This window comes from Mytilus edulis, chromosome 1 (assembly GCF_963676685.1).
Source record: "Mytilus edulis chromosome 1, xbMytEdul2.2, whole genome shotgun sequence".
Classification (NCBI taxonomy): Eukaryota; Metazoa; Mollusca; class Bivalvia; order Mytilida; family Mytilidae; genus Mytilus; species Mytilus edulis.
The window spans coordinates 1,006,170-1,029,671 of record NC_092344.1 but is presented as its reverse complement, the minus strand read 5'-3'; the positions used below and the strand labels follow the sequence as shown (position 1 = coordinate 1,029,671).

The 23,502-nt window shown below is 31.3% G+C and overlaps 1 protein-coding gene across 28 annotated transcripts in view; it reads left to right on the top strand.

Annotated features, from left to right (window-relative positions):
• The window catches only part of LOC139521208 (receptor-type tyrosine-protein phosphatase S-like), a 151,906-nt gene that overhangs the window by 91,835 nt on the left and 36,569 nt on the right, over positions 1–23,502 (top strand). For 27 of the 28 annotated variants that reach the window (XM_071314585.1, XM_071314596.1, XM_071314732.1 and 24 more), the window contains 3 exons: positions 3,867–4,136; positions 22,086–22,186; positions 22,750–22,957. In XM_071314585.1, the coding sequence (XP_071170686.1) occupies positions 3,867–4,136; positions 22,086–22,186; positions 22,750–22,957 (579 nt within the window). Of the gene's footprint in view, positions 1–3,866; positions 4,137–7,341; positions 7,953–22,085; positions 22,187–22,749; positions 22,958–23,502 lie in introns of those variants that run through there. The other variant, XM_071314783.1, reaches the window with a different exon arrangement.

Genomic DNA, 23,502 nt, shown 5'->3' with positions numbered 1-23,502 from the left:
ATGTAGATTTTGATTTACAAGTGCACACCTGTTGTTAATTTGTCTTTGATGTCTTATATCTTCGTTAGTAGACAGGTGTATCTCACTGATGTTTGATAACCTGTATAACCTACCTATGTGCAAGTAACTAGAGATGTACTTTTTGTTTAGGAAAACGTGATCCAAAATTGTACATAAACTATTGATGTTCAAAATCATATAACATGTCATTATAAATAACCTCTGTAATATAAATCGTGTTTGATTTTCAAAGTTATAAGAATACTGCTTCCCTTGTTTTAGCAAAACTGAGTCAACCAAATGAAAGCACTTTATTGTTGGTGACGTTTATAGAATATAGTCTCAGCAAAGAACATCCTATAAATTCTGTTTATACATATATTGTCATTTTGCATTATTCCTTTTACAGTACTATAGACTGTTGATCGTGTTTCCCCCCTGGTTTTTTTTGACAGGTTTGTCGAAGTTTACAACAGACAGAACTAATTTGTGTCTTCAACTTCTCCCATTTACAAAAAAGTTCCCTTAAACATGACAGATTTCATCCATGTTTAAGTTGAACACCTGCTAGTATGAAATAGTTTAGGAATTTTACCCAATTTTTCAAGACTGGGGAAATTTGTTATATTTTTTATCAAAATTTATAGCAAACATTACCAATTTTGTATATTCATTATTCAACTCCTAGCCCAGAAACCTCACAGAAAGATTGTACATATCTTGAAACCAACACCTGTGCACCTGCATTTATAGAATTGTTTGAGTAATTTTTCTCATTTTCCAGGATTTAGAACCATACAAGACAAAACTTTTTTTGTAAAACTCTTACAGTTTTTTAACCAAGATTTATAAAACTTGCCAAGAAGATTGCACACGTGTTGAAGTTGTGCACCTGCTATGAATGAATTGTTTGGATTGGTTTACTCTGTTTTTGCAGACTTGAGAACGTAGTCTTTTTTTCAGATTTTACAAAATACATCACCATTTCTGTATTAAACAATACATTACCATTTTTGTATAACGAACAACTCTTACAGTTATCAACCCAGTAAGAACACTCCTTTGATTTGAAATACTAATAAGACCCGGGACATTGACAGTAGCCAGATAATCTCGATCAGATTTTGATATCTTGCAACCGAGTTATAAAAAATGAGATAGGATAAAGACCTTTATAGATATTACATTTAAATTTGAACATTTTTTTATGTTAAAATATAATGAGGAACATTTCTGTTACTTCACTCTTGTCCTGACATTTGGTAATTAGACAAATTTTCACAGTATGATTTTATCAGACATGTAATCTAGAAGAACTTTTTTTAGTCCTATCAAGTTCCTTTGGCAGCTGTCTAAATCATTTACAAATCCACAAATATCAGATATATCAATTGTAACAATGATCAGAACATTGAATTCTGTCTCACTTCAGTGACACTCATTTTTTTGACATTTTGAAGAAGTTTTTTGACAGACTTGAAACTGTTATATGTTGAAAGCCCTCTGGTAAAAAATGACATTGATTAGAAAACAGTAAACTCTTTAGGAAGAAAGGATACAGCTGTTAGATCTAACCCAAGTTGTATGAACATTCACAATACAACAAAAACTAACAATAAAATGTTGTTCTAGAAATCTAAATTTATACAAAATATGATAGTAGGTAAATTAATACCAATTATTATGTATTTCAAGTGAAAGAAAAATATACTTATGCTAACAAATTACATTTTCACACAGTATAGAATATTTAGAATATTTTTATTCACCAAATAAGTGTATAATCAAAACAAAGTACTGATTTTTATCCATTGTCTAATCAATCCAAATGATGGCTATCTAGAATTATCTCCCTTTGACAATAGTCTAGAATATTGTCAGCAAACTTTCATTGATAAAATCAATTGAAAGCATTATTCTTATATTGTATAAAATGATTAAAAAAATAAGCATTTCTTGATGGAAGTGATTTTTGGCAGAATTTATAAATAGGAATCCATCTTGTATTCAATAAAAAAAACATGTTTTTTTTACTGATAATAAAGATTAAGCATATCTCATCATTGAAGTGTTATTTTTTTTAAATATGTGATTAGATACCAAATAGTCAATCAGACCTGCCACATCTTCTTATTTATAATATCTTCCATGTACCTGTTAATGGTTCAATTGTGAGAAGGGAAGAGCAAATAATTTTTTTAAGAAACAAATAAAAGAACATGCTCATCTTTTCATGTAAAGGTAATTTTCCTTATCACATCAGTTATAATTTTTTGGCAAAGAAGCCCTCCATTATATCAGTGTGTTACCATCTCTATATCTCTCTTGAGATGTATATATTTTTCTAGTCTTATCAAATGATTTTGATGTAGAGAGTCTGTAAACGATGTACTAGATACTATCTGACAGTATAGGGATTCATTTACTTTTATAGCTCAACAAGATTGAAAAAATAAAATATAAGAAGATAGGTGGTTTTGTACTTCAGAAAACTTAAACACATGTAAAAAAAATAATAAATATCAACTATTACTTTATGTAGGGTAGATTCCATAGTATACACCCATTCTTAAGATTTGAATATTTTGTTTCCCGATTTAATTAGCTAAAATTTTCAACTGTAAAAAAATAAGGAGATGTGGTATGATAGCCAATTAGACAACTTCCCATCAGTGTGAATGTCAGCAACTATACACAGTCACAATACAGCCTTCAACAATGAGCAAAACCTATATATATATATATATATATATATATATATATATATACTATATAGTTACCGATAGCTACAAAAGGCCATGATTTAACAAAAATTCAAACAATTCAAACAAAGAGCAGATTAATGAAAAACAAATATGAGATTCTCCTTCCCCTTTTACCTGTTCCTCCTAGACAACAAAAGGTCATGTGTGTTAATAGTTCAGAAGCAGGAGAATAAATTGAAAGTTTTCCACAGATCTCAGCATGAACTGAACTCATCTAGTCTGTTTACTTTCAGGACAATATTATCATTACTAGTAAATAAAATTTTGTGTAAGCCATCAGTGTCAGCTTATTTGCTCCTACAGTTTGTAATATCATTTTAATTTGAACTTGTTGGTATGGTTTATTGAATTGTTACAACAATACATGCCATAGTCTATCATTTATTTTGTTCAAATTACAAGTTGCAAAGGGTTCATCCATAGTTGAAAATTTAGCTAAAATTTTATAATTGTTATGAACTATAAACCAACTGTTTATGTGTTATTTTTTTTGTGGTTGTAAATGGGGGGTTATGGTCTTGAAATAGGCATTGCTCAGGTAAAACAGCTTGAAGCACAGAAATTTACCTTAGTATTTTAGGATTTCATACTGAGGAATTTTTGTTTCAACACAGGAATATTTGTCCATAGTAAAGTTTATTCTGCCATCTGTTATAGAATCTTCAAAAAAGCTGGCGTAAAATCAGGTAAAACTAGATATCATTGGGATGGGAGCCATCTCTGTGGGCCCCACTCTGAATAACATGTGGTAAAAAATTTGTATCTTTACCTTAGGACATGGTGTTGTCAACTGAAACCAAAGTTTTGACCTTGACCTTTGACCTAGGAAGGTGTACATAAATTATGACACACCCTCTGGTGTTGGTTAATATACATGTCGAGTATAAACTTTGAAATCATAACTGTTCTAAAGATATAGTGGGACACTATCTTTACCATAGAACATGGGGTGGTCAACTGAAACCAAAGTTTTTGATCTAGACCTTTGACCTATGAAATTGTACATCACTTTGAATTAACAGTTCTCTAAAAATGGTAGACATGAAATGATTTTTTAAATTGACCCTATACAATAACCCATATTATCTTTTGTTTTTATAGTGAGAAGAGTACCTCCTCATTTTACCATGCCACCAAAGAATGTAGAAATCAGTCCCTATACAAATGTGAACCTGACCTGTGTGGCTGTGGGGTCACCAATGCCAAAGGTCAAGTTCCGTGCTGGACCAATAGAGTTGACCCCAGAAGACGAGGAGCACATAGGAACCAATACATTAGTACTGATCAATGTTACAGAGAGCAAGAACTACACATGTGTTGCTTCATCTGAACTGGGAAATATTGAACATGTGGTACAAGTCAAAGTAAAAGGTAAGGCTATTGTCATAGAAAGCAAGAACTTCACATGTGTTGCTTCATCTGAACTGAGAAATATTGAACATGTGGTTCAAGTCAAAGTTAAAGGTAAGGCTAATGTTTCAGAGGTCAAAAACTGCACATGTGTTCCTTCATCTGAACTTGGAAATATTGAACATGAGGTACAAGTCAAAGTTAAAAGTAAGGCTATTGTTTCAGAGGTCAAAAACTACACATGTGTTGCTTCATCTGAATTGGTAAATATTGAACATGTGGTTCAAGTCAAAAATAAAGGTAAGGCTATTGTTACAGAAAGCAAGAACTACACATGTGTTGCTTCATCTGAGCATGGAAATATTGAACATGTAGTTCAAGTCAATGTCAAAGGTAAGGCTACTATCACAGAGAGCAAGAGCTACACATGTGTCGCGTCATCGGAACTTGGAAATATTGAACATGTTGTACAAGTCAAAGTTAAAGATAAGTCTATAGACTAAGGGGAAAAACTACACATGTGTTGCTTCATCTGAAATTGGAAATATTGAATATGCAGTAAATGAAAGTTGACTACTGATATAGAAAGCAAGTGTTTCACATGTTTATTTTTGTATGGAATATGTTGCAGAATTCAAAGTTAAAAGGTATGACTTTGTCAATTATTGACTGTTTATTTCTTTTTGAATAACAAATGATATTCTGATAAATATATCATTGGAGCAAGACTGAAGCAAATAAACTCTGGAGTCAGAATCACAACACCCCAAGTTATTACAAAATAGAAATAGCACTTATATCTCTAGCCCATTGATCCCATGCTGGTATTTTATGAACCTTTTTGCCTAATCTGTTTCTTTGATGAAAGTTATAATGGAAGTTTTTAATATTTATCTCTATAATTTATCATTACATAAATTGACAGATAAATAACTATGATAACGGATACTAATCTCTTCTTATGATTTTCTTATCTACTCTCTTTCTTAAGTCCATCTCTCTATCATGATTTACAAATGTATCATATAATTGTAAATGCATGTTTATGAAGTTACTCCTTGTTTGAAATGTTGTAAACAGACAAAGGAGGGGGGTTTCTATTTTGGTTTAATAGTATTATGTTTTTCTTTTGTGTAATACAGAAGGGTTGTATTTCTTACTAAATTGTAAACCAATCTGGGATTTATTTAAATAAATCATTAAGCTAATTATTTCTTGAGATAACTTTAAAATTGTAAGAGGTTGTTTAATAAGGGATGGTATGGTTATTGTAAACTGTCTTATTTACAATATCAGAAAGTCAGGAATATGACAGTTGTTATCCATTTGTTTGATGTGTTTGAGCTTTTGATTTTGCCATTTGATTTGAGACTTTCCATTTTGAACTTTCCTAGGGAGTTCAAAAGTCCATCCTTAGAATTTAATGATTTTCTCCCTCTATAGGATTATATTTGGTATGATGGTTTAAGTAAAAAATCAAATCGTCTTTTAGTTATCCAACTGCTAGAAGTCATGATATATTTCAAACAATGCAAATTGTCATGTTTTTAAGTTCCGTGTTTCTGTTCCATGTAGTGTTGATGAAAGATCCGATTATCTCAGTTATTATAGATACGATATCAATATCAATAAATAAAAAAAATCTACTTATTTACATCAATGAAAAATAACAGGGCATGTAAAAAATTACCATATAATCATTACTAGCAACTCACGAACAACCATTGTATTGAAGGTCACAAGAGAGTGGTTTTTGTCACTTATGGAAACAAAGTTAAAAAGATGAGGTTTAACTGTTTCAAATGGTTAATTTTGTTGTGGGAAGAATGTTTGATTTAAGCAAATAACAAATAAGTAAATGTTGCTTTTGCATGTAGGAAAAACCCAATTATTTGTTTGATAACATCTTGTGTTACTGTTTGAACACACCCTCAACTTTTTGTTATTTCTGTACATAAATAGTGTCTTTTAGATTGGTTCAATTGAAGTGTACTAATATACTTTTATAGCTTGTCGTTGTTAGAGGTTTTTTTCATTGTTGAAGGCTATTCTGTTACCTGTGTTTGCTAATTTCTATGTCATTTGGTCTCTGGTGAAGAGTTGTCAACGTATTGGCATTCATACCACATCTTTATTTATATCATTACTCTATTTTTCTATAAATCCAAATATAATTTTGTTTCTTCCTCTTTGAAAACTGCCAGTATTTGTAGACATTATTTGATTCTATTTCCATTCACTACACTCCTTGGTTTAAAAAATGATTTAAAAACTGTGGAAAATACCTAGAACTGATTACTGAAGATAATTATGTAATTTGTAAAATTATCATCCCTATACTAGACTGTCAATAATTGGAAATTATGTTTTAGATTGATCTGCTTCTCAGCAGTGTTTTAGAATTAATGTTCTAGCTTCAGGTACTCAAGATTATTCAGAAGTGGATTTTGTTTAAAGTAATCCATTGCCATTAGGGAATATTGTTCTCTATATAAATATCGGTAGATTTCAATGAAGCAGATATATTCCAATCAGTTCGGAAAGGTTTCTATTTTCATATTGGAAGATATTTTCTTACCGGTAATCATTTTTTTGTTTTTGTTGGTTCGGCTTCTCTATTGGTTGGAAAATGCATCAATGAATATATCCATAATATAATGCTTTAGATTTTAATTTTTGTAATTTTATGGAATAATTGTCAGGTTGGTGAATAAATTATAGCTTGGTGTTTCCATTGCTTTGTGTACTTGCTATGGATTTACAATTATAGTTGGAGAATCTAATGAATTTAATTTATCATTCTTGAAGAAGACACTACTTTTGATTAGCATCAAAACCAATCTTTGAACTGTGCTTTAGAACATGTACCTAAGCATTGCTTATCAGTATAAAAACTTGGATAAAGATATTTTCAACCTTAATGTGAATGTTGTTCATTAAAATTCTCAGTTAGTGGTAGGGTTTCATCCTACAGAATTTTATACCTCTTTATCAGTGAAACAGGTTCTTTTTTGAATCCTTATCTACAAGATCCCAGAGATAGTACTGGTAGCTTTAACATACTTAGGCTAAATTAGCCTGCTTGCAAAAACAAAGATTTCCTCAGTTTTAAACTCTGTGTAGATTAAGACAGTTAGAAGCATGGTGTGTTGTTATGGAAACACTGATTAGGGATGATGGAGTAACCTACTGACCCACCAATCAACACCAGGGATTTTGTCACATGATAAGATTCTAACTTTGAGACAGAAATAGCATCCACACATAGGAAGTGCATGTAGTAGATGGACAATCTATGATTGAATACACATACTGGAATTTTAATTGATATTCACCACTCAGAAAAGGATAATTACAATTCTTTAATTAATTGGATGTTTAATTAAAAAGATGTGATATTTATATTCAGTGATGGGTGATTGTATACTATCAGGATAAAATATTTGTGAAGTTTTGTTATATTCTTCGTCTTTTGTTCCATCATGAAGTTTCATAGAACTTTTCTGGCTTTCTATTCACTTTTGACTTTGTTGGCCACTGGAAATCTGGCGGAGATTCCAAATCCTCCTGTTAATTTTAATGTTGTGGATTTTGGCCCAGGCTTTGTCAAATTATCATGGACACCAGTACCAGGGGACAAAATTAATTTCTACAAACTACAGTATAGACAAAAGGGGGATAGTAGCAGTATATTTTCTGAGGAGAGGATGCGAGAACCTGCTCACAAGGTCCGTAGATTGACACCTTTTACTGATTATGAATTTCAAGTGATTGCAGTTAATGATGTAGGTGACAGTCGACCAACAGACATTTTAGAAAAGAGAACCAGTTCATTAGGTAGGTATATATGTTCTTCTTATAGTGGGAAGTCTCCATCTTCTTACATTTTGTAACAGATTATTCATTCCCTATTTTTTCAAGGGGACAATCTTTAACTAATTGCTCTTGACTATTTTGTTTTAAATGTTTTGATATAAAGGTTATTGTCTTTAGTCTGCATTTCTATCAAGTATGGAAAATGTATTGTTTCTTAGACTTTGATTCTTTGTATTTTTACTATTTTTTCTTCTGACTTTCCTAAATTTGTTTTAAAGTATTGGTTGGAATATTGTTTTGAAGTTCATGTTTATTGAATGGTTGCATGACCACATGTTACAAAAAACAAAACAAAAGAATTTCTTTAGTTTTGAAGTCTGCAATGCATAATCAATTATTCTTCTAAGTAAAAAATAAAGCAAAAGTATTAAATTTGATAAAATCTTCTTTGCAATATTCCTGAAATTAAAGTAGAAATCCGTTTCTATACCTTTCTACTTGAACAGAAGTAAATTATTGAAATACTTCTAAAGATTGGAAATACTCACTTCTCCTTAGCTTCAAATATTGTCTGATATTTATAACTCAATAATATCAGAAATAATAAACGTTGCACTCTTAACCTGACAAAATTTATTAGTCAATTTATTTCATAAAGTATATGTAAAATTAATTTCTTGTGAATCTTGCCACTTATCACAAGCACTTTCTAACTGGAAACATATGGCTGGCTTTCCTGTACAAGCAAAAACACAATCAGAATTTATTCTTTTCCTTCTGTTTGTGTATGTAGTAATTTTCTTCTGTAATAAACTGGGTTTTCTTAATTAACGCACAATTTTCAAGATAATATTATTATCATCAGCATAATGAATTTCACATTTTTGTCAATATTTCTGTATAATTAGATGAAGGTATGCTATTGTTGGTAGTTCTGCGTGACAAGGTTCACAATTATCTGTTACAAAATGGTTCTAAATAATACATTAGTGTCTCCATGATTAAGATGACATCAGCAATTCAGGATTCGATTTCACTTCATTCTTTGCTTTGTTCTTTGGTTAATAGAGAGAGAATGTTTACTTTTCTTACGGAACATTGAACCCAAGGAAATTAAGTGTTAGACAATTCTGTCTTTTATTGTGAAAAAAATGCAAAATTGCATAAAAGTTGATATTACACCTGCTTTCACCGAACTATTTAGAAAATTTGGATGAAAATAAATTTATTATTACTTTAATAGATTTTGCAGTGAAGCTGTAAATTATGTAAAATTTATTTGATAAATTATGAGTATTCTGACAGAAAACCTTGGTGTTTGTTTTGGGGATTAGTTGATTACATAATTATATTCCCATCTGTTTTGTCTGGAGTAAGACCATGTGGTGCGTCCTGGTGGGGGAGTTCAGTAGGAACATGCAGAGTAACCCATTCTGTTTGGGGGTTACCTAATTGGAGAGGATCCCCATAATTTTAACATAAAGTGGATTTAAGAAATATTTTTACATACATGTATAATGCATAGATTAAATACATAACTGATTCTATGAAATATGAAACATAAATGAGAAAAAAAGGAATGGCAATGTTAATTGAATTGTTTTTATTCCACTGAAATAATTTTGTTACACGTATTAGTAAACCGATATAAATAAGATCAAAAGAATTAAAATAAGATCAAAAGAATTAAAAATCGTTGCATATAATTGTAAATTTATTTGTATTAAAGGTAGCTCCAGTCAATTCGATTGCAGATCGATCATATTCAGAAACAAAACATGCATGCATCATTAATGAAACTTTGAATCCCTTGCAAACATCTGAAATTGAAATTTTACATTTCTAACGTGGAAGTTTGTTTTACTACAATAAACATCCTGTTGCTTAAATTAATTGGAAGATACAAATCAGAAATAAAAAATGAAGTTATACAACAACAATATAATGGCCTCATTTATAATTCATTTTATTTCATCTTATTATAAAAAAAAAAAAATTCAAGAAAAAATATTTTTTGAATTTTGACAAGCAAAAGTAAGATTTGTCAATAGCTTCACCACAGAGAACATGTGCCCTTCACACTGAAAGAACTTTTATTCTTCTTTTTTTTCAATATTTGTAGAGTTTAGTATTTGGTAAAAAAGGGTAAAACATTGATTTACACTAAAAATCCAGACTTGGAAATCAGATTGGGAGTGTGCTAGACCTGGGATCAGAATAGGAACCCTAAAAGTACTAAAAATATTCAAGACTTTGAAACCTAATTTTGCTGACCTAAAAGTACTTCTATCTGTCAATAATAAGCAGATGTTTATAAATCAGTGTTGATCTCCCCAGCATGGACTAATAGGTGTTAATTAACATAATCTACATATGTCCAATGAATAATGATATATTAAAACATTGTCAATTTTTCATTAAGATGCATGTTAAGTGAGAACAGATAATAGTTTGTATATGATTACTTTCTCCCCACATTCTCTCCATAGACACTATAGGGTACTGTACTATTTCATTAATATCTCGATTATATGAGGCAGACTTGAAAGAGGTAATTTGTTACCTGTAGATAAGAGGAGGTCAGCAATGCTATTGTCTAGATATCAGAGTGATAAACACAAATAATGAAGGGTCATAACTTTCTGTGATAACCTGATCTAAAGTTAAAAGAGGTCATGATTAGGGTTGTCTTGATGTGACTTTGATAATTTCACCCCCTGCTGAAAACTTTCTTTTATCTGCAGTTTTCATCCCTTAATATTTGTGTCCATCATTGGTCAAGTTGTTAATTTGGCTCCCTGCTGAGGACTTTCTTTTAATCTCTAAGCTGTGGATCCTATTGTTATTTGCATTGTCATTGACCATGCTGGTCACTGTTGATAAGTTCTTTTTGATGTCACAACCAGCTCTAAAGTTTTCATGTTAGTCATAGTCCAGTGATATCCATGAAATTTTAGTCTGTAGGCCAGAAAATTTGTCAAAACACTTGCATGACTTTTAAGTTTGAAAACAATCTAAAAACTTAAAAACATGGAAGCCAAGATTTTGTGTGTGTAGACCATACTGTATCTGAAATTTTTTTGTAGTTTTGTCACATTACTTCAACTTACAGAAACAATCTTCTTTGTTGCTAGCAAGAAAACTTCATGAGAGCAACAATGCTTGTTTTAATGATCAGTTTGAGTTGATATGTGCTTTAAATAAAACTGTACTTGTAAAAAAAAAAACACATGCAACAACAACAGCTATTTAAGAATTTATTAGTTATGAAAATAAGGAGCATTTCCTGCTTAAGATGTTTCTGATGTATGATTTTATCTTTGAAGATAAGCTTAGATTCTGGCTGTCTGATAGCTTCCACCTATTCTCCCAAGATAAGCTGTAGACACTTTATGATACTTCGATACCTCTCTAGGATTATCTTACAGCCGTATTAATAAACTTATTATGTCATACTATTACCACAAAGTGATTATTTCATAACCAAATGTACATGTGTTGTCAGTTTTTCTGATAGATTACCATGAGGTTGAGCTCAGTTCCAGTATTCTGGAAATTATTGTTAGGTCTGAGAACTGTGTGGGCTGGTATATTGTTATTGAAGGCTATTTGTGAGCAAACTGATAAATGCCCAGCATAAATATTGTGGCTGGTTTTAGTATTCTTGCAAATTTATATCTAATTGAGCAAATTCAAATTGTATTATTGGAAATTTTGTAGGATGAGTTGATTGTGTTAATTATGGCATTATTGTATGGCATTTAGATGATCAATTTGGCATTAAATTCTATTTTCAATACATTTAGTATTGATAATGGCTCAGTAGTTGGCCATTCAGGTAACACTAGGTGCTCAAATTTTCAATGAATGGAAACTGTCACTGGACTATCATGACTGTGGAATAAATTATTCTTTGAAAATCAGTCTTGTCAGTCAGAGGGACAGTAAAACTCATAGATCAAAAATAAACTGACATTGCCATGGCATAAAAAGAATAAGACAAACAGACAAATATTTACTAAGTTTTATTTCACTTCCCATGTCCACCATGTTTTTATGAAGCACAGCCAGTTTGATTTGAGTTTTCCCAGTATAGTATACAAGATATAAGTCCTTTCATTTCCTTACAGAGAGGTTGTCTAATCTTTAAAGATACCAACGGGTTAATATTTAACTTCTTTCAATAATAAATAAAATCAGACATCAAAGTTTCTTAACATTGATAAGATTTAAAACTGCTTTTTCTCAGCAACTCTTTCTGCACATGTCTTATTTCAACAATACATCTGGTTTTATAGGCATTTAATCAGTGGCTCTCTGATTCATATTTAGTTTATATTCCCTATAAAAAATTTAATGAAATATTTGTCTTATTTGATGAGCACTGACACTGTGCAGGATATTTTTCCAAGTAGATATAAAGTTTGTGCTGCTGGTAGAATGCTCCTAAGTAAACAATCAGGGTATGATGAAAAAGTTTTGACAAAGTTTGGCAAATGGCAGACTGTTTGTTCTAGCTACAGTTTCAAGTCTAAAGATGTGTTGCAGATTCTAATGAAATTTTCTCAGCCTTATGGATGTGTTCTGTATCATATTAAAGATTTTTGGTATTTAGGTGAAATGATTCGAAGGTGTTAAGAAAATTATATAAACATGTCATGTAAAATATGTAAAGTGAAATAAAACTTAGTGAACATTTAAAATTGTTATGAAACACATGCAAATATAAAGCTCTGATGGATGTAGAAAAGGTGCATTGTAATAAGGCATGATTTCTTACCTGTCTATTATCTGTATGATGAATTCTTCTTTTTTGTGTCTTAATTGGTGCCGAAGCCTTTCTTGGTCCAAAAAGTCTTGCAGAAGAACCAATGGATGGAACATGGTTAAATCTGTAACATACATCAAGTTCTTGGCACATTTCTCCAAAGGAACTAGAAAACTCAACTAATGGGTAATGGCTTTGCTCATTGTTGAAGGTCGTACAGTAACCTATAGTTGTTAATTTCTGTGTCATTTGGTCTCTTGTGGAGTCAGTTGGCATTCATACCCCATCTTATTTTTTATATAAATAAATTAGGTTGGTGCAACACTACATGTAGATTTTTTTTTTAATAGGAGCTTGATGCTATCTAAACATGACAGTGTATTTTGTACCTAACTAATCCAAATTTAATAGAAATTCTGAAAACATGATTGTTGTGATTGAACCAAATCATGTACAAAAATGATGTATAGAACATTTCGAAATATGGCAAGGTTTATTTTTTCCTTCATTTGTCCCATCAGCATTCTGCAAGTTAAATTGAATGACAAAAATTATTTTTGGATGTCCCTGATAACAAATGATTTGGAGATTTCGTTGACATTCACGTAGAAATTTTCATGGCATTTTACAGGAACATATTGCTTCATCATTTGAATAGAAAACCTGATGGACCCTGGAGACTAGGGATAACCATGTTCCTGACAAATTTACAGAACAGATAAAGATCTTTTTACTGACTTGAACTTTTACTTTCTAAAATAAATCAAATTTTCTAATACTGGTAGACATTTTATCCAAGTAATAGCTATACAATCCCTCCTTTGTGTATTCAAAGATTTTAATTGGACGATACAATGTCACATGACACTGACAAGTTTGTAGCATCTGATTTCTTCATCATGTTCCAGACCTGTTTTTACTCAGGAGACTGTTTTTACCTTGTTGACCTCCTTAAAGAAACGAAGAAGAAAAATCATATATATTTATATCTTTCTCATAAATGACACCATGTTTTCAAAAAAATAAATTGAAAAAAAATACTGGTGGTATTAGGTTTTACCATTTATTGGAAATCATTGGTAGTGAATCTAGACAATATTGTAAGTCTCCCTTTATCAAAATTTTGTAGAATAAGAATAAATTTACCAATCTACCATATTTTTCTTAAATGGGTAACCCTGAGCACACATATATTTTTGTCTAACCTGAGTGACAAAAATTGTTTTGAAAACTAAAGACCTCTCCTTGAACTTCTTTTGTTGTAAATTTTTTTAAAAATCTAAAAGCTGTGAGCCACAAATAAATCTTGCAACACTGAAGATCATGTGCACTTTACCGTGAACTAAATGAATTGTTTTTACAAAAGAAGGTTGATCTGACAGCTGTAATTAACATTCCCAAGAATCTTTTTAACCTTGTAGTATGTCTGAAATCTACAACTGTCTGGCATGAGAGAAACCTGCCAATGGCCACTCTATAGTAATATATCTGACATCTGTTGTGATTGACATTTGATGTACTTTTCATGGACCTACTTGTCTTTTGTGAGAAAATAAAGTGTTCTTTCTTTGGCAGATCAGTGCTGTAAACTTTATTCTATGGCATTTGATCCTTCAAAAGCAGGTGAACATGATGAACGATGTCCAGGAATATTAAAATATTTCCCCAGACTTTCAATAAGTTATTCTTCCTGGTCAAAAATACTTGCATATTCAGGTTATCTGTGAAATGTGTCCTGATTTCATGCTACTCAAACCATGATTTTGAACAAAATCAAGGAAAGCCAATGGGCACATGATTGTATCCATCAACTGATGCAATGGACTACTTCTTCAGTTTTAGGTCTTTTTTGGTCTTATTTGTTTTTCGGTTTCAATCTGAAAGGAAAATCCCTTTAACATCATGGATTTCTACTGGTTCAGATGAATCCTCTATGCCATTGCCTCATCAAACAAATTTTACTGGTCCAGAAGAATTCTGTTATCCATTATTTGTCTGTCTCAGTATAAAAACTTGACATGAATGTTTAGATTTACTGTTATTTTTTTATCATAAGTAATGGTTATGAGTAAAGCCAGCAGCTGTTGTTTTAGATGGTGAGATACTGGTGCTATATTGACATCAGTAATCATTTAAAAATGTCAACACTACTTCAAATACCTCTATATATCAATTAGTTAATACTTGGCTTCTAAGTTTTTTATGAGGACAGGTGACGGTAAAGAGTTATTAATATCACATGGATTCAAGTGAAAACAAAAATGATATGCACACTTTTCATATTTTCTGACGCAATCTGCAGTTCTTCAACATTCTGGTTGAGATTTTGAATGTGAATGTCATTTGCAAGAGGTGAAAACTTTGGACATCTGTTAATGTTGTAGACTGATAAATTGGAGGGTTTAACTATATAATGCAATAAATCAGATTGTGCTTATGCATTTATTCTTTAGATTTCTTAACCTCTGGCAAATGTGTGAAATGCAATTGATGCAAATCTAAAAAAATATTAAAGGAAAATCACAACTTTTATTTTGTAATATTGTGAACCTGTTACTAATGCATTTTCTGCGCTAATAAAAATCTACAATCACAGAACCGTGTTGATTTAAACTGTCAAACATAATATCCTTAGTTTGTACTGACAAAAATCCTCTTGCTGCTGTTTACCATGGGACTATTAGCTACACAGTTGAATTGATGATTCTTTTTAGATTTATGGAATGTTTTAGAATGACATTATAACAAATGGATGACTCAGATCAGAACTTTCAATTGATCGCTTGAGATTTAACTTCAGGTATATGTAAATATGAATGATTATATTATTGCTCGTGTTTAGAAACAAATGTGATTTAGCTTCAATGTTAATACAGGTATGGTTTCCTTCCAAAAGACCAATAATTAGATCTAACAGCTGTAGGTTATTGATTGAGAGGAAACCTCATTAGGTATACCATTGTTTACTGATTAAGCAAACCTTTTTTATGACATATATGGTGTCTGTCAAAATGAGACAGAGCTCATACTGCTGTAGTCCTGTGGTCTTTGATGAATAATTGATGGAGAAAATTAACGAGTTTTAAATTTGATTTTGCTGAACGTGTCTATGTCTTCATTACCAGTTATAGAATATTTATTTTAACATGATTATGTATACAAAAGGAGAAGTCTCTACTTATTATACAACAGTGACCTATTTTTATATTGCAAAAAGTCTGTTTTCTTTGAGAAAAAGCATTTATTTTGTCAGAGTTCTGAATTATTTGCAGCTTTATTTATTTTTGACTTTTTGAAAACTGCAGTTGTATGTAGATTTATCTCGGATTTAAAAGGGAGGTTGTATAGGTTAGTCACCACACAACCTTCCCCCTTTTTATTTGAAAAATTCTTCAATTCATATTGGAAACTGACAGATTTACATACAAAACATGATTTTCATTCAACTTGCCCTTGGTAAGGATGGTACAATTGTATTAGGAGTGGGGGAAAAAGTCATTAATGAAGTTTTTCCGTGGAACAAAATTTTGTTTCTTCTACTGGCTAACTGCTAATATCCGCTGCTAATATAACTCTTTTATTGGCATCTGATCATATAATTTAAGATATATAATGAAGGATTAGGAACAAAGTCAAAAGAAACTATTAAATCTAAGGTCAATTACTTTATAGGTGTTGAGTGTATATCATTAATGCAAACAATTTTTGTGAGAAATGTTGTATATATCTCAGTATGTTGTCTTCATTCTGTTCCTATGTTAAACATCACAATCTATTTGTAACTACAAATTACCAGGGATGTTTGTATATTATAACAAATAATCAAATGTGTTATGTGCAAATCTCCTGCCCACTCCAACAGCTGTAGCTTTTGACGAGGTGCTCCTGATGGGGTACTCATAATGAGGCACACTCCATCCCTCAGCTATGCTCCTGATGAGGTACTCCTGATGAGGCACACTCCATCCCTCAGCTGTGTTCCATCATGGTTTATCTTTCAGGAAATATTATTGCATTTTTCTGTTAAATCCAGATGTAGTCATTACATCCAACATAAAATTTACACCACACCTGAGAATAATTTTACAACACACCTGGGAATAATTTATGTGCAAGCAATTAATTTTTGTATCTTTCATGCAATACTATAAGAAATTGTAGCAAGATAAAGGAAAAGACTGATAAATAAATGTGAAAATCCACATGAAAATATGAGGAGGTTTCATCAACAGCAGTAGTTCTTTACTTAAAATACTGATTATCTTGGATAAAGCCTACAGACATTTTACTTTAAAAACTGACAATGATAAAATCTACAGCCATGTCTTGTCAACCTGATGCTTACACATAGATTCATCTTTTCTAGGCCAAAAAAAAACCAACATTTATATGTCTGCTGGTTATATCTTTGAAATATAACTGTCTGCCAATTGCTAGATTATTTCTTTTTTAATTTATATCGCAATGTTTGAAAGACTTCTGGCAAAACCAGGATAATTTAAATTCACCTTTTTGCTGACATCAGATTTTGTATTTGAATGGCAGTGGTTTTAAACTGGAAATTTTTTTACCTTTACTTTTCAGGCTAAAGTTTCTTTAGGGAAAAACTGATAATAATAGGATAGAGTTGACAGCACCCCAAAGTACTGGGGTCAATCCAGTTACCCAAAAGAACTATACGTTACAACTTTTGTCTTTGATGTTGTTGATAAGATAAACCCCTGAGGGTGTAAGCCAATTTATACCATGATATTATGCCATATGTATGCCTATGTATATATATATGCAAAATGATAGCATTCAATCATTAAGAAAAGAGGAGGGGGGTCTTTCGGGAATTATAAATGCAGGGGGTATCCAGTTACAATAAATGACATCATAATGTAGATACTTATTAGTGTACAAAAAAAGTATCAAAGTTTTTAGCCCTAATTTCACTTGAGTGTCTTTATCTATTTTGATGGGTCATAGAATTACTGCACTTGAGTATAAGTACTGTAATTACACAGTCAAAAACAGGCTACTTTTATGTTTTATATAACTACTGTTGTATACTTCAATACTAAGTACCATTTGTAAATAGATAAAATGTATTAATTTGCTACAAAAAGGTAATATTAATGTTCTCCTTTAAGCTATGCCAGACAGAAATTAAAAATTATATTCCCATGTAAATAGCAACTCCCAGGTGTGCCTGACAGAAGGGGTTACATACAAATTAGGTAACAGTTAATTCTGTATTTTTCCAAGAACCTTGCCAATAAAACTCATCCAAATTCATAAAACTTTCACTATTGGAACATTTTAATTAAGAATAGAATTATAAAATACAAATAAAAGAGGAAACAAATTCAGTGATAATTTTTAGATATTTCTAATTGTTAAGAAAAGTATCTTCAATTATGAGGAATTATTGTAAGTTGACATTTAAGTAAAAAATTAAATGTTTTTCTGTAAGCCAAACTTGTTTATGTGCTCTGTGGGATGAATTTTAGATTGCCAATAAATTATTATGATAACAATTTGCTACATGATAATGAGGAATAATTAGATGTTTTTTTGATGTTCGTGGTATGTGATTCCGTTAATGAATTTTCTAAGTTTTTGTTCTATTGATTGTACGAGATGATGTAATGATAGTTGTTAATACATGTAATAATAGCATCTACAATTCAAGCTATGTAGAATTACTTGGTGCAGCCAGCTTACAATGTATTCAACCTTACACAAATAGCAAAGCAATCCAGCAATCGATATAACACAAGTATAAAAACATTTCCTTCTTGCCTGATTTTGTAGTATTGAACGTAGAAACACCTGCCATATCTACTCTATCTCCTCTCTAACGTCAAGTCCCAGGTCTATACTGAAATATATCTGATGTCTTTGGCTGTAGAATTATTTTATAAACCTGGTTATTGAACCTATTTAATAAGATTATAGACACTTCAGTTTCCTGTTCAGTGCACATGATAACAGTCAGAGATACACCAAAGTCATCGTAGAAATTTTCACTTGTTTTTGCATGTGTTCAAAGACTACCAATACAGTCATTAGATATTCTGTACTTAATAACCCATGTTTGATATACAGGGGTTTCTGGTCTATCCTTTCTTTTCTTTCATTCAATCTAAGACATAAATTGTTCTATAGAAATAAGTGTATGTGATATGATTGCCAATGAGACACTATCCATCAGAGACCAAAGAACAAGATTGTAAACAACATTTCTCATTGTTTCTGTGCAGGAAGCCATTCAAGGTTCTGACACCAAAATAAATTACTGTCTCTGTTGTTTAGAACTTTTTTAAGCAGTCATATTTTTTGCTCATTTTATTTGCCTTTTGGAAATAAGATTTGCTGAAGTAATGACTTTTGGTTTCAATTCTAAACATTTTTAACATGGGTTTTGTTTAAACAGAATAGTCTTTGCAAAAATGTTTGTTACTATTAGCTGATTAGGGTTTTATGGCCTTTACCATGTTTACCAAATAAACTGATGATGTTAATGTAAGTGTGGAACCATAATTTCTTGGAACCTTTGTGCAAGTGTTTTTTGATTTGTTCAGACCATGGTCCATACATAAACCAAAAATATCATAAGGATCATATTAGTTATGGTTTATCTAGGTCTTTCTGCTCATAGGCGGATCCAGGGCCCCCCCTTTTTGTGCGAAAAATTTGGTTGATTATATAGGGAATCATTGAAGCATGACTGGAGCGGCCCCCCCTTAGGAAAAGTTCTGGATCCACCACTGCTGCTGTATTTAATACTTGTATCATTTGTTACTTTTACAACTAAATAAGTTAAATTATCTGTACACTGATAGCTGCAAAAAACGATTAATGTTTTTCAGCCTTCAGATATTGTATAACATAAGTATTGAAATGTACCATGTTGGACACGGGTCATAGTATCTACACCATTTTATCAGTAGATACAGCAATATTCTGTCTGTTTTCTCCAGAAATACTGTACAGTCAGTGAACCATTTTATCCCTTGCTTTAAACAAGTAAACATCAGTAATTAGGTATTCAGTCTTTGTCTACAATCCAATTAATGTGCACTACAACCTTACACCAAGTGCAGTCAGGTACATGATAGTGATCAGGCTTTACAGGAAGATTTCAAACTTTTTTGGATACAACATATGTCAGGCAAGTGATTGACGGAAATTGTGGTCTGATAGAATTAAAGATTGAGTGAAATAGTGGTCTGGTAGAATTTAAGATATTTTGTTATGAAGACTTTATGTCTTTATTCTGATCTTTCTAATGGGTTTTTAGTCAGATCCTATGATAAAATTATTTTGTTTTTAGAAAATTTTATCTGTATAATTTGATTTTGATTGACTTATCTGGTTGTGTTCTCTTGGTTATTGATGTGTTTACCTCAAACTCCTAGACTTAAATATGTCTAGTATCTGTAATGGATATGCTTTCAATGGAAGACCTTTCTTCAGATAATTTGTTTTGTCCAGGAGGTGTGATGCTGATCGTGTGTCTGTATCATCATCTGTTGCACTATGCAGGATCTGATCATGGATATATGTGTGCACTGGAAGGCAAGCTTGTTGGTTAGTACAACTGTTGAAGGGTAGCTGTAAAGCATGAGATTTTCTATTCCAGATTTTTTCAATGCCCTTAATGTTTTTGATGAGAAAACAGAATTCTTTCATATTGAGAATCCAACCATGATATAATACATGTATAAGGGAAATCAAAGGTCTAGATTCTAACTTGACAATTATTGAATTATAAGAGTGGTGTTGTGAAATGTATACACAGTTTTTCGTTGATGTACTATTTGTTTGTAGATATATAATGTAGTTATGTATTTTATTATTCACTCAATATAGATCATGGTCACTTTTTCTTAAGTTTATTAATTATGAGTCATAAGGTTGCCAAATATCAGTCAGTTTTCATTATCACCAATATAGTTAATTGTTATGATACACTATTTATTACTATGAGGGGTGTTTTCTATGAAAGTTGGTCAGACACCAAGTTTGTTTATATTCAATGGCTAGTAGGCAGATGGTACAAAGTTACATTTACAATGTTCTCAATTGCAGACTAACAAAAGAAAAGATTTATTATAACCTTGTAACCATTACACATACCGGTATTTGTTAAGATTTCATAAGAAAGAACATCTAGTACAGTATGTTCCCTTATCCCTTTCCTCCATATTGATGCCTTTTGACACCACCCCCTTTACTCCATAATGACGCCTTTTGAAGCCTGTGTAGTACCTCAGTTGAAATGCTTTGACTACAAAATGTCTGCATCAGACTTAAAAAAAATTGTATCCAATATGAAAAGGATATTCATGAGAATTATCTGACTTGAATTTCATTGATGAAATATTGGTTTTCACAATCCATTAATACTTTAAAACTGATGATTTTTTTTAACTGAAAAAAATCCTATGGAATCAAGTATATTAAAAAAAAAATCCATGGAGGAAAGGGTTAAATCAATTTGCATATTTTTTGATATCTTTCATTGTTGATATATGATTTTATTGATTGTGCCAAAGTCTGTAAATGGAGAATGGAGAATGTAAGTTTTTGCCCTGAATTTTAATAAGAGATTGATAAGAATTTTCATTTACAATTTTCTTAGAAGACACAAATTGAGAATAATTGTACAATATGTTTTGGGGTATCTGTTCACCTCGGCCATACCTTTACCAAACACCTGAGTCATTTTACATTAAGATTCATATCAATATATCTGATAGTTTCAAGCATCTATGAGACCTCCTGTTGTGATTCTGACTTCATTTGTATGTTTTGTTGTCGTATCTTGTGATGCCAGAGATACATCAGGGAACCGTAAGTTTGCCAAATTCTCTGCTCTACAACTGATATTACTAAGTACTACAGGGATTGACTACTTGTTTCTATGAGTAGCTTATTTGATTGCAATTTATATTGCTAATTCGGTTTGAAGTAAATGATTGCTTCTTAGTTTCTTTATCTACATTAAATAAACAAAAAGTAGAAATATTTTACATTTCTGTTGCAGTTATTTTGTTATACATACTTTTCGTTGGCAGTACGTTTTAGAAAAACTAATGTATGTTAATTCTTACTGATATCAATTGTGGATTTTACTATCATAAATTTTAGATGAAAACAGTTTTTGTGACTGTAAAATCTATGATTGATGTCTTCAAGTATTAAAATGTATATCTGGATATTTCTAATTAAATGCACTTGCTCAAATAATAAACAAAAATGGCATTTGTGATTATGCAAAGCATTCATGACGGCAAACCAAAGATTTTTACCTCTATAAAGTATATGATAAACTAATAGTTGGGTTGATTTTTTGTTAAATCTAGTTTTAAAGACTTGATCATTTATCATTTCAGCCCCTGGAACACCACCAAAGAATGTACGAGCTGTAGCCCTTAGTCCCCTTACAGTACTGGTCAAGTGGGATGAACCAGCTAAACCAAATGGAATCATTAAGGTTTGATATAGTTGTGGTCAAGTAATGTTTATAATTTTTGTGAACTAAATCTGTAGGAAACAGGAAAGGACAATACTGAAACTTGACATACAGACAACAAAGAATAACTCAAAATAAATAATGAAAAGTAAACAAATATGAAAAAAAAAATAGTATGAAGAAACTTCACTAAAGACAATGTTGACCTACAGATGTATTTGTTACTTCTTTAGTTGGTGTCACATGATGCCTCTTGCTTTAATTATCTCATTTGAGTTGAAATATGACACAAAGACCTATAAAGACAGATATATATGAATTGAATGAATGTTTGGTAGGGGTAAACATCAAAGAGACAGCAACCTAATGACACAAATAACAAAAACATAACTAGAAATCAACAATAGACAATTGTCTAGTATAGCTAAAGCTCTATTTTACCCAAAACATGACAAAGATGTAATAAACTGACACAATTATAAATGATATGCCATCAACACCGCTATAGTCTGTAGTTTTATATATATCTATGTATAATGAAAAATATTTCTGTTGTACGAAAATCAAGTTTTTGTTATTTGTAGGGTTACAAGATATTTTATACATTAGAACCAGACCTACCTATAACACTATGGACCACTCTAGATGTACCTCTACCTCAGGCCAATCAACGTCAGGCTACGATCACAGAACTAAAGCCCAACAAGACCTACAGCCTGTGTGTCCTGGCCTACTCCACGTTAGGAGAAGGACCAATATCCGACCTGGAACAAGTGATGACCAAGCCTGGAGGTATACATTGTTAGATTGGCCTCTCTTTCAGTTGTAGACTGTCAAATAAACAGAACTGTAGAAAGCATACTTAGCAAGTAGCACGCAGAAATGAATGCTGGCATGAGCTAAACCATGTTTTATAGTCAACATTATTTGATATGAACCTTTACTTACTTAACTTTCTTCTCAGTCTACAGCCTTTTTGGGAAAAGCTGGTGTAATTTTAATTTAAAAAATAGTAATAAAAAAGTATTTTTATTTTACCAAAAAAAAGTAAATAAAACCTGGTTTTGTATTGTAGCGCATGCTGTCCTAATACACAACATACAATAATCGCATTAACATGCATGTTAAAATCATTTGTATCGTCCACCGTGCGCCATATTGCATGATCAAATGTTAACATGCGAGTCAAATACCCCTTCTAAGTATTGATATTTAACCTGTATTCAAATATCATTGCTTTATACAAAACATATTCTCCTTAGTACCATTACATCATTTAAAGCATCGAAAAACTCTAAACTTTCTTTAATCTTTCTCACTTAATCTTATATTTCTAA